The sequence below is a fragment of the Bacillus rossius genome, chromosome 8 (genome assembly GCF_032445375.1).
Source record: "Bacillus rossius redtenbacheri isolate Brsri chromosome 8, Brsri_v3, whole genome shotgun sequence".
Lineage (NCBI taxonomy): Eukaryota > Metazoa > Arthropoda > Insecta > Phasmatodea > Bacillidae > Bacillus > Bacillus rossius.
The window spans coordinates 1,819,107-1,831,567 of NC_086336.1; the positions used below are offsets into that span (position 1 = coordinate 1,819,107).

Sequence of the window (12,461 nt, forward strand, 5' to 3'; positions counted from 1 at the left end):
ATTTGCATGTTTGTAATCTACGTATATCCATACTGTTACGACTTTTATAATGATGTATGGGGGGAAAATACTGGGTTCGTAAGAGATAGTCCAATTATGTTTCTTTCACAGTTTTATTGATTATTAATATTTACATCACTAATAAATACTCTTACTTAAAAATGCCTGATCACCAATTACTCTCACTTGTAAATGTTTGTTCCCAAGTCACTCAGTGTCTGTCAGGTTCCACAGCCCGTACTCCTCACTGAACTCTCGCCACTAACTCTCGCGTCCTTCTCGAACAGACGAGAACAGCTGAGACGAGTCGCGTCATTGCGGGCCGACCCGACGCCTCGATGCATCGAGAATAGCATCGCTCGTTCACGCGGCGGCCCGCGGAATTCCCGAGGCCGCTCAGCGATAGATAACGGCACCGAGGCAGGACGATGCGCTTGGAGCAGAGGGGAAGGGGGGTAGCGACGACCCTTGCGCGTGGCATGCCTCACGTCAGTGGACGGCACGTGGCCGTGCAGGGCTGCCAGCCAGCTCCGAACCTGGCATCGCAGTCTGGTCTCTCGCGTTCGTAACAATACTAATCATAATTTTCGAGGAAAAAAGTCTGTACATTGGATGAAATTTAAAAAAAAAAACAATTGCAAATGGCTATTTATGTTTGAGAATGAGAACTAAAAACATAAGTTTTTATAATTTTTGTCTGTTTGTCCCAGCATCATTATCATCAATCAAAAACTTTTTTATGGATTCCAATGATTTTTTTTGTTAGGAAGGTCTCTGGCTAACTTAAAAACTAGGCTATATATATAGGTTGTCCATGAAAGAATATTCCAGTTTCAATGGTATATTATAACGGTTTAATTTAGACTATTGACAACAAATTGAAGGAAAACGAACCTAGTTTTTATTACAAATGTACATAATGTACACCGGTAGTTATACGGCATATATCCAACCTAAAGACTAATTCTTCCCACACTTTGGTTATCAAGTCCGGAGTAACGGAAGCAATAGCCTTTTCAATTCTGCGTCTCAACTCTGGCAAATCATCAGGTAGCAGTGGAACGTAGATACAGTCTTTTATAAAGACCCAAAGGATAAAAATCACTTGGCATTATGTCTGGTGAACATGGGTGAAATTTTTATAACCAAAAAATTTACTTTATATCTGTGTTCGTGTGCGTGCGTGCGTGCGTGTGTGTGTGTGTGTGTGTGTATGCATGTGTGTGTTTGGGTCTGAGTTTGTGTACAAAAAAAATAACAAATGGAAACAGCTGACTAATGTTAATATATTTTTTTTTTGCAGGTGGTTTGTCCTACATGAATGACCCATCTGTGAACATTGTTTTTGTGAGTGAAAACCCGTCTGTGTGCATGGTGTATGATTCCAAGCTGGGAGCACACAGTATTTGGAAGATACGCAAGGCCCAACCCGAGGTGAGGATTCAAGTGTGTGTCTCATGTAGCTCTCGGCTCTCTGTATTTTAACACGGTGCGGAGCGTGAGAGCAGCTATGGAGTAGTGGTGTGTGGTCTGTAGTAGCGGTGTGTGGTCTGTAGCAGCGGTGTGTGGTCTGTAGCAGCGGTGTGTGGTCTGTAGCAGCGGTGTGTGGTCTGTAGCAGCGGTGTGTGGTCTGTAGCAGCGGTGTGTGGTCTGTAGCAGCGGTGTGTGGTCTGTAGCAGCGGTGTGTGGTCTGTAGCAGCGGTGTGTGGTCTGTAGCAGCGGTGTGTGGTCTGGAGCAGCGGTGTGTGGTCTGTAGCAGCGGTGTGTGGTCTGTAGCAGCGGTGTGTGGTCTGGAGCAGCGGTGTGTGGTCTGTAGCAGCGGTGTGTGGTCTGTAGCAGCGGTGTGTGGTCTGGAGCAGCGGTGTGTGGTCTGTAGCAGCGGTGTGTGGTCTGGAGCAGCGGTGTGTGGTCTGTAGCAGCGGTGTGTGGTCTGGAGCAGCGGTGTGTGGTCTGTAGCAGCGGTGTGTGGTCTGGAGCAGCGGTGTGTGGTCTGTAGCAGCGGTGTGTGGTCTGGAGCAGCGGTGTGTGGTCTGTAGCAGCGGTGTGTGGTCTGGAGCAGCGGTGTGTGGTCTGTAGCAGCGGTGTGTGGTCTGTAGCAGCGGTGTGTGGTCTGTAGCAGCGGTGTGTGGTCTGTAGCAGCGGTGTGTGGTCTGTAGCAGCGGTGTGTGGTCTGTAGCAGCGGTTCGTGGTATGTAGCAGCGGTGTGTGGTCTGTAGCAGCGGTGTGTGGTCTGTAGCAGCGGTGTGTGGTCTGTAGCAGCGGTGTGTGGTCTGTAGCAGCGGTGTGTGGTCTGGAGCAGCGGTGTGTGGTCTGGAGCAGCGGTGTGTGGTCTGGAGCAGCGGTGTGTGGTCTGTAGCAGCGGTGTGTGGTCTGTAGCAGCGGTGTGTGGTCTGTAGCAGCGGTGTGTGGTCTGTAGCAGCGGTGTGTGGTCTGTAGCAGCGGTGCGTGGTCTGTAGCAGCGGTGTGTGGTCTGTAGCAGCGGTGTGTGGTCTGTAGCAGCGGTGTGTGGTCTGTAGCAGCGGTGTGTGGTCTGGAGCAGCGGTGTGTGGTCTGTAGCGGCGGTGTGTGGTCTGGAGCGGCGGTGTGTGGTCTGGAGCAGCGGTGTGTGGTCTGTAGTAGTCTCCAGTGACACACTCTGGTTAGATTACTGCGTTTAAAATTGTTGGATATATTCCATGAACAAGTATTTACATAGTAGAACTTATTCCATGCTATAGACAGTATGTACGTACTGTGTAAAATATCAACTGAAAACTATGGGAAAATATTTAATACAACTTAAAATATTGTCACGGTTGTGAACTCTTGATTGTCGTCAAGTTGAAGTTCTAGGGAGAGCACTGTTGGTACTCTGTGGACTGCTCTGTTCGTCCGCCGGTGCTGCAGGAGGACTCTGGCCGCGAGCGTGGGCAGAGGGGGACCGTGCTCGGCCGGATAGTTCTGATAGGCCACACTGTATGGTTTTCAAGCGGGCGTTAACGATCGTGTGGGGCTTACTTGGGTGGCACTGTCACCATGGTAACCGAGTTGTGCGTTGGGCTGGAGCAAAGATGTTGAGAGGTAAGAGTAAAAGTTAAAGTGTTAGGCTGACTCGTGTTGTGTGCCGATAGTGTAATTTTTTAACTCCGTCGGAAGAGCCCGAGCACACAGATTGGAGTTTGCCGCTGGACCGTCGGAACACCCGGTGTCGTGAGCGTAAGCTCAGCTCCTTCAGTGGCCACTACAGGTGTGTGGGCGTGTGAGGGTGTGTGAGGGTGAGAGCGCCGTGCGTGTGTGGGCAGGAGTGTCGCTACGTGTGCGGCTTCGCGGGCCCGGACGAGGCGTCGGAACACCCGGTGTCGTGAGCGTAAGCTCAGCTCCTTCAGTGGCCACTACAGGTGTGTGGGCGTGTGAGGGTGTGTGAGGGTGAGAGCGCCGTGCGTGTGTGGGCAGGAGTGTCGCTACGTGTGCGGCTTCGCGGGCCCGGACAAGGCGTCGGAACACCCGGTGTCGTGAGCGTAAGCTCAGCTCCTTCAGTGGCCACTACAGGTGTGTGGGCGTGTGAGGGTGTGTGAGGGTGAGAGCGCCGTGCGTGTGTGGGCAGGAGTGTCGCTACGTGTGCGGCTTCGCGGGCCCGGACGAGGCGTCGGAACACCCGGTGTCGTGAGCGTAAGCTCAGCTCCTTCAGTGGCCACTACAGGTGTGTGGGCGTGTGAGGGTGTGTGAGGGTGAGAGCGCCGTGCGTGTGTGGGCAGGAGTGTCGCTACGTGTGCGGCTTCGCGGGCCCGGACGAGGCGTCGGAACACCCGGTGTCGTGAGCGTAAGCTCAGCTCCTTCAGTGGCCACTACAGGTGTGTGGGCGTGTGAGGGTGTGTGAGGGTGAGAGCGCCGTGCGTGTGTGGGCAGGAGTGTCGCTACGTGTGCGGCTTCGCGGGCCCGGACGAGGCGTCGGAACACCCGGTGTCGTGAGCGTAAGCTCAGCTCCTTCAGTGGCCACTACAGGTGTGTGGGCGTGTGAGGGTGTGTGAGGGTGAGAGCGCCGTGCGTGTGTGGGCAGGAGTGTCGCTACGTGTGCGGCTTCGCGGGCCCGGACGAGGCGTCGGAACACCCGGTGTCGTGAGCGTAAGCTCAGCTCCTTCAGTGGCCACTACAGGTGTGTGGGTGTGTGAGGGTGTGTGAGGGTGAGAGCGCCGTGCGTGTGTGGGCAGGAGTGTCGCTACGTGTGCGGCTTCGCGGGCCCGGACGAGGCGTCGGAACACCCAGTGTCGTGAGCGTGAGCTCGGCTCCTTCAGTGGACACTAGGTGTGTGGGTGTGTGAGGGTGTGTGAGGGTGAGAGCGCCGTGCGTGTGTGGGCAGGAGTGTCGCTACGTGTGCGGCTTCGCGGGCCCGGACGAGGCGTCGGAACACCCGGTGTCGTGAGCGTAAGCTCAGCTCCTTCAGTGGCCACTACAGGTGTGTGGGCGTGTGAGGGTGTGTGAGGGTGAGAGCGCCGTGCGTGTGTGGGCAGGAGTGTCGCTACGTGTGCGGCTTCGCGGGCCCGGACGAGGCGTCGGAACACCCGGTGTCGTGAGCGTAAGCTCAGCTCCTTCAGTGGCCACTACAGGTGTGTGGGCGTGTGAGGGTGTGTGAGGGTGAGAGCGCCGTGCGTGTGTGGGCAGGAGTGTCGCTACGTGTGCGGCTTCGCGGGCCCGGACGAGGCGTCGGAACACCCGGTGTCGTGAGCGTAAGCTCAGCTCCTTCAGTGGCCACTACAGGTGTGTGGGCGTGTGAGGGTGTGTGAGGGTGAGAGCGCCGTGCGTGTGTGGGCAGGAGTGTCGCTACGTGTGCGGCTTCGCGGGCCCGGACGAGGCGTCGGAACACCCGGTGTCGTGAGCGTAAGCTCAGCTCCTTCAGTGGCCACTACAGGTGTGTGGGTGTGTGAGGGTGTGTGAGGGTGAGAGCGCCGTGCGTGTGTGGGCAGGAGTGTCGCTACGTGTGCGGCTTCGCGGGCCCGGACGAGGCGTCGGAACACCCAGTGTCGTGAGCGTGAGCTCGGCTCCTTCAGTGGACACTAGGTGTGTGGGCGTGTGAGGGTGTGTGAGGGTGAGAGCGCCGTGCGTGTGTGGGCAGGAGTGTCGCTACGTGTGCGGCTTCGCGGGCCCGGACGAGGCGTCGGAACACCCGGTGTCGTGAGCGTAAGCTCAGCTCCTTCAGTGGCCACTACAGGTGTGTGGGCGTGTGAGGGTGTGTGAGGGTGAGAGCGCCGTGCGTGTGTGGGCAGGAGTGTCGCTACGTGTGCGGCTTCGCGGGCCCGGACGAGGCGTCGGAACACCCGGTGTCGTGAGCGTAAGCTCAGCTCCTTCAGTGGCCACTACAGGTGTGTGGGCGTGTGAGGGTGTGTGAGGGTGAGAGCGCCGTGCGTGTGTGGGCAGGAGTGTCGCTACGTGTGCGGCTTCGCGGGCCCGGACGAGGCGTCGGAACACCCGGTGTCGTGAGCGTAAGCTCAGCTCCTTCAGTGGCCACTACAGGTGTGTGGGTGTGTGAGGGTGTGTGAGGGTGAGAGCGCCGTGCGTGTGTGGGCAGGAGTGTCGCTACGTGTGCGGCTTCGCGGGCCCGGACGAGGCGTCGGAACACCCGGTGTCGTGAGCGTAAGCTCAGCTCCTTCAGTGGCCACTACAGGTGTGTGGGTGTGTGAGGGTGTGTGAGGGTGAGAGCGCCGTGCGTGTGTGGGCAGGAGTGTCGCTACGTGTGCGGCTTCGCGGGCCCGGACGAGGCGTCGGAACACCCAGTGTCGTGAGCGTGAGCTCGGCTCCTTCAGTGGACACTAGGTGTGTGGGCGTGTGAGGGTGTGTGAGGGTGAGAGCGCCGTGCGTGTGTGGGCAGGAGTGTCGCTACGTGTGCGGCTTCGCGGGCCCGGACGAGGCGACGGAGCAGTCGGCGTCGTCTGCCTCGGCCGGCTTCCCGGGCCACAGCACCAGCTCCCGGGGCCGTCGCCTGTCCCTGCTGAGCGGGCGCGGCGCCGTGCTGGCCGGCTACAGCCCGCAGAGCTCCGCGCGCTCCCACAGCCCCGCCGAGGGCTTCAGGTGCGTTCCCCGTCTTCAGAGGGGTTGTCAGTACACTCCCGATCATCCGCAAAGTTAAGTGGCAGGGCCACCGCGGATAGTGAAAATCGCGAGTAATCCGCAAAAAAGCCGAAAATGGGAAACAAAAAAAGGAAACATTATCTCAACTTAAAAATTTATGTACAGTAAAAGTTACAATAAACAGTAAAAAAAAATTTTGAATTTTTACTGAATAATTAACATACAATACATTTCAGTAATGTAAACATAAAAGCGCTGGGTACTTACTTCGTAACAAGGATACAATTTAGAGAGAAGGCCTGTGGCGTTTTACTGTATACTGCACACAGTACACTCGTCAGTAGAGTTCAAATTTGCTCACTTATAATATTATACAGTTTTACATATGTGCTATATTTTTTCGTAGCATGTGCGGATAATAGGGAGTTTACTGTATCTTTCTTTTTCTAAAAAATTTTATTTTTCTGAGTTTTCTGAAAATAATATTTTTTTAAGCAATGTACTTCTTAATATTAAGCCTAACAAAAACTATCTTAAAGTTGCCTGCATGCTGTGATTATTCAATGCAACACTTATGCACATGCAATGATTATGCTTTAAAACTGGTCTACTGTGTTGATGTTTATTGTAAATGTTAAAAGACTGTGTGCATAAAAACATTTTCCCCCCAAATGGGATTTAATATTTTTAGTGGTCGTAAGTCTCAGAATCCCAATAATTGTCACACAGTTGATGATTGCCTACAATTTTGCAACATTAGTTCTAGGTCCATTAAAAAAATTAAAAATTCCCATCAATATAGATTCAGAAAGCTGTCAAGAACCATGGTTGACATTAGTTTCGTGGGGGGAATCGATTTACTGACCTGAATTTGAATTGGTAACATTTTTTATTATATATTTGTGAATACGTATTTAATTTTTGCAATAATTTAACTCCCAACTTTGACATAGTTATTTGCCCTGCGCCATACCTGATCCTTCATCAGGATCGTGTTGTTTGTTGCGTGCCGATGGTCCGGTCGACTGCCGGAGGCTCCAGAGTGCTCCAAGGTGCACCAGGTTAACTGCTGGTCGGTCATGAATGATGATGAAGGTCTGCCGTCGGGAGCCGTGCTCTCGGCACGGAGTGAGAGTGCGCTGGAGGAGGCGGGGTGTTGCAGCCACCTGCAGTCGCCCTCGCCGCTGGCCTCGCCCCCCGACTGGCTGTCGGGCGTGCTGCGCCTGCCCCAGCTGGGCGCGTCCTGGCTGTCCCCGGCCAACAGCCCGGGGTCGGGCTCGCCGGGCCTCTCCGCCGAGTCCCGCCTCATGACCAGCGAGATGAGCGACCCCGCGGCGAGCCGCCCCATCTGCCCCGAGCTGTGCTTCCAGCACGTCTGGCAGGAGGGCGCCGGCGTGTCCAGGTCAGTGCCTGGTGCAGTTGTTCAGTTAGTATTCCTTAGTGATGCAGATATATCAGTAGGAAATTCTCTTTTAATGTCAAATAAAACAGATATTTTCAAGTTGAAACATTAATTTAGAGGCGGGTGAAGGCTTATTTAGTTTATATGAAATTATTGGATGTAAATTATATGTATCACATGAGGGAGGACAGAAAAAATATTTTTTTTTTGTCATAAAAAAATGTATTACCTTTTTTTTACAAAATTCCTTCAGTCACCTTCAAAGTACTCTGTTTGAAGCACCTCAGGAACTCTTCAACTTTGATATCCTCCGATGCCCTTTGCGAAGCTGCTTTTACCGCATTATCAAAACGTTATCAAAACATTATCAAAACGCTTCCCTTTTAAATTTTTCTTCATTCTCTGGAACAGGCAAAAGTCGCACGGGGCTAGGTCTGGTGAATACGAAGGGTGGGGAATGACAGACCTCCCCTGAGAGGCCCAATAGCGGTCCACCCTCAAGACGGTCAGTGGGGGACCTGGTCATGATGAAGGAACCAGTCACCTGATTGCCAAAGTCCCGGGCATTTCCTCCACACATCTTCTCGCAAACGTCTTAAAACTTCCAAATAAAAGTGCTGGATAGCAGTCTGGCCAGGGGGAACGAATATCCGGTGCACAATTCCACAAACATCAAAAAAGACAATTATCATTGTCTTAACATTCAATCTCACTTGACGCTTGCTTGGTTTCTTTGTCACACCTGTAACACCAACTTTCATCCCTGTAATGACTTTGGTCAAAACGTTTGAATAATTTTCAATCTCTTTTTTCAAGTCCTAGCTCAAATTCAATCGAATGTTTTTTTTTTATCCTGTTTGAGAAGGCGAGGAACAAATTTAGCGGCAACACATCTCATTTACAAATCCTCAGTCAAAATTCGCTGGCACGAGCTCCAACTAACTCCTGTCTCTTCTGAAATTTTGTCGATCGTGAAACAATGATCCTCGTTGATTTTTTGGCGTATTTTTTCAATGTTTTCATTGTTTCAAGATGTTGAAGGGCGTCCAGAACGAGCATGGTCTTCAACACTCATCTCACCACGTTTAAAGCACTTAAACCACTTGAAAACTTTTGTGCGGCTCATAGCATCCTCCTTGAAAGCCTGTTGAAGCATTTGATAAGCTTCCATTGCAGATTTTTCAAGCAGGAAACAAAATTTCAAACACATTCTTTGTTCTTTTAAATCTGCCAAAACAACTTCGCAGGTGGAACATGAGAACAGTAAGAGAAAAACATCACTACAATGAAACATTAACCTACAAACTGATGCCTTCTAGGCAACTTTAGTGAAGGATTAGTTCCATCTAGTGGAAGAATTCTGTATTACGTCTACAATTGGCAGTGTGCTCTCAGTCCGGGTTTTTTGGGTCCTCACTCATATATATATATATATATATATATATATATATATATATATATATATATATATATATATATATATATATATATATATATATATATATATATATATATAAAATTAATAGGTAATTTAAATTGTAAAAACATAAGCAACATTGCCATCCAGTCTTATTCGACAACCTCTACTATAAGAAGATCTGTAGGGCCATCTTCAAAGTCACAGTTGTGATTCGCGGTCACAAACGAGTGTGTACTTGTGGCTTGCTCGCTCCTCCAACTCTTGGCAAGGATAGACTCAACAGTCTTGCAATGGATAGTATTTTTTCATTTGATAAACGTGCAAAGTTTTTTTGCTTGGATCTTACTTTCCTAGCTGTGTAAGTGGCCCTAACTGTCTCAAGTGTTTGTTGACATTCGTAACCACCAAACCAGGGGCACTGAATTTGAGCTTTGAGTTATGAATTGGTTCCAAATGACATTTAAGCCCGTAGGCAACGTACCTTTATTGACAAGAAGAATAGGCTTGATTGTAGAACGTTGAGGCCTTGTTGCCTGGCCCAATGACTCATGATTACTCGCAGATAGACTAATGTGTCTGGAGTTAAATTACTGCAAATTGAAGATTTTCTCTGTCATTTAGGTCTGTATGTGATGTAAATATATTTTGGGAAATAGAAAGGTGTGTTTTAAATAAGCTTTTGCTTTATGAGAGATTTATTTTGCATGGTATTGGTAAACTTTAAGCTTTCTGAAAATTTTTCTATGGTCATTTTGCTTTACTTAACAGTAACTGAACTCTTAAAGCATGTGCCATGGTAAAAACACACGTAAATTTGTTAGTACACTTTTGTTGTATTATCATATTGTATACTGTGAAATGTTTTTGTGCTCAATTAACTAAAACTAACGATTTTTGACTGGAATTGTCTGAACCTATTTTAATTCAAATATTGGAGCCATATTGGGTTCCAATCCCAAAGGTTTCAAGGTAGTTAAACTAATAAAATATTTGTGTAGAGTTGGTTGTGATACAGTTTTTGACTGTCTTAAGTGAGCCAGTTTAATTTAAAGTTATAAATTGCAGTTTCTGTTAATCGTGGTGGACACGATACATGTCTATGCAATTGGAATCGGTGGTGTCTGTCATGTTGGTAGCTGTGTTGCAGGGAAAGCGGAGGTGGTGCGGCCAGCAAGGCGTTTTTCAGTTCGGACTTTGTTGGCCAGACGTATCTGTGCTATTTGGTCGTGTCTCGGAGCAGACTGTACTACACTCGCCTCGAAAAGGCGAACATCGAGCAGCAACTTATCTTTGGCTTGGAGTCCAGCGTGCCTGCCGCCGACGCTGTCAACGTGCCGGTTAGTTAGTTTCTTGTCCTTTCAACATTCTGTATGTTGTGAGTGTATGGTCATGTTGAGTTGTTTTACGAATAGGAAGTTTGAGAAGTGAATCTCGGTGGTTCGTTGCTCGGTGTTGTACTCTCTGGCACGTGATGGCAGCGAAGTCGCTATGTACTCCCACGTGACGTGCAGCGAGGTGCCGGTGGATGAGTTCTGGCTGTGAAGGAGAAGCACGTCTGGTGGGAGCGGAGGCAGCGGTGAGACCTCGGAGCAGTGTTGTGGCACGAGGGGACCAGGCCAGGGCCCTTCTTTGGCCGGGCTGTGAGAACTTTACTAGCACATGTTTCAATCTCAGCGTGATTGCTGGCAGCTAAAGTGACCCAACTTCCTGCCTGCTTGTCTCTGAGGTTTATGTTAATTTTGAATTAAGTTTACAAACGTGTTGGGTTTTGAGACATACAATGTCACGAGTGAGGATGAATTGTTTAGTTAAAACATCTCATCAGTGCGTGTGAAGTGCAGTGAGCTGTGCCGTTACTGCCGGCAGACCAGCCAGGCCGGCGCCGGCATGGTGGAGGGGGGGGGGGGGGGGGGAGCTAGAGTGAGTGCGTGTGGCCTTGTGGCAGTGATTGGTGGTGCCCCCGTGCACCACCTGCATGTGTCTGTCTTGACAGGTTTGTTTGGTCCAACATTGTCCAAAATATAATTTATAATGCGTGAAAAAACTGCCCGCAAAAATTAAGTAACACGTGAGCTGGTCTTCATAGAAGCAACTAACAATAAAGATTCGCTCGCCGACTTTCCTCTCTTTGAGAAAGGGACGGGTAAAAAAAAGAGTACAATGGATGGGAAGGGAAATACTGGTGTTTATTGTCAGGTGGTGAGGGTAAAGGAAGAGCCATGAAGTTTGGAGGGGAAGAGAAGTGGCCCATGACTGCCGCTACTCCGGCCCTGAGCAGCACAGAAGTGAATAAAGCCCAAGAATCAACACCATTTCGTATTTCTTATATGTGTCAGCTGAGAGGCAGAACATAAGACTTCACTTGTATTTATGGAACTCTACTGAAGACAGATATGTGATGCAACCCATATTCGAGGGTGATGCTTATGGTGAAAATTTTAGCTTTTTATGACCAAAACTATATATGTCACTTGCATGCAGGGGTGACTCTTCGGCGGGTAAACATGGTAGCAGATCTGCATGCAGTATCTGAGAGCATGATTCGGATCATGACAATTGGTAAAATGGCACTGTCGGCATATTAATAGATCGGGAATAGGTATTGGCCCAGCTCTATGCCGCTCCCCCCACCCAGAAATTGCCAGACCTAGTATTGCAGCGACTGGATCGGTGGCAGTTGACACGGCAACAGTGGCACACCCTGCCGCCACGTGGCGAGTGGACCCGGTCCAGCGGCAGTCAGTGCTGCTCCCTGGCGGTGACCGGCTACTGTCAGCATGTGCCGTGACTGGTCAATCTGTACCCGCGTCCACTTGATTAGTGAGATTGTGATATAATTGGTACAGGGACCTAGTGTGTATGATGGAGAACATTTTGGAGGGTGGTATTTTTAGAGCTATGTAATTTCACATTACTAACAGATTGTGGTTATGTCGACTTGTTTTATTTTTGTATGTGCTACCATCTGCTGTCGTGGAAAACTCTATTAAGGGTTCTAAGAATCATTGTTTGTTTGTACGTGTCGTGATGAGATGTTATTTAAATCGTACTAGTCAAGTGCGAACAGACATAGTGAACATACCATCGCTGTTGTAAAATATTGTACAGAGTGGGACAAAAAACAAACTGTCCACTAGTGTCATGCTCCACGTCCTCGTCATGTCTCTAAGGCTCAGTGGTCAGCTCACTCGCCTCTCGCTGAGGTACCTCGCTCACGTGGTGGTTCTAGTGACTTTTACATTTTTTAAAATATTTTGAAGGTCATTTGCACCACTAGTTGGGTAAGTCACGTTAGCACGCCCGTCGTGGGTACCTGAAAGTGGGGGAATGCAAGGAGTGGAGGCGGCGAGAGTGCCGGACGTGTGGTTGTGGTTGCAGCAGCTGCAGCTGGTAGCCGTGCTGGACACGGCCGGGGGAGTCAGCTTGTACTCGGGCCTCAGCGTGGTGGGCAAGCTGCACGTGGCGGGCATACACTCGGCCCTGACCACCTCCTCCTACCTGTCGCTGTTCGGGACGCACTTCGCCTCGCCCTGCCTGCCCAAGTGAGCTGCCCCCATCAGTAGTTTATTAATAAATATACATTTGTTTTGAAATTCC

General features: G+C 50.1%; 1 protein-coding gene across 2 annotated transcripts in view; it reads left to right on the plus strand.

Annotated features, from left to right (window-relative positions):
* Window positions 1-12,461, plus strand: part of LOC134535448 (anaphase-promoting complex subunit 1) — a 74,334-nt gene that overhangs the window by 3,385 nt on the left and 58,488 nt on the right. For both annotated transcript variants that reach the window (XM_063374554.1, XM_063374555.1), the window contains exons 6-10: window positions 1,304-1,434; window positions 5,843-6,042; window positions 7,205-7,444; window positions 10,012-10,201; window positions 12,243-12,406. In XM_063374554.1, coding sequence (XP_063230624.1) covers window positions 1,304-1,434; window positions 5,843-6,042; window positions 7,205-7,444; window positions 10,012-10,201; window positions 12,243-12,406 — 925 coding nt within the window. The remainder of the gene's footprint in view (window positions 1-1,303; window positions 1,435-5,842; window positions 6,043-7,204; window positions 7,445-10,011; window positions 10,202-12,242; window positions 12,407-12,461) is intronic.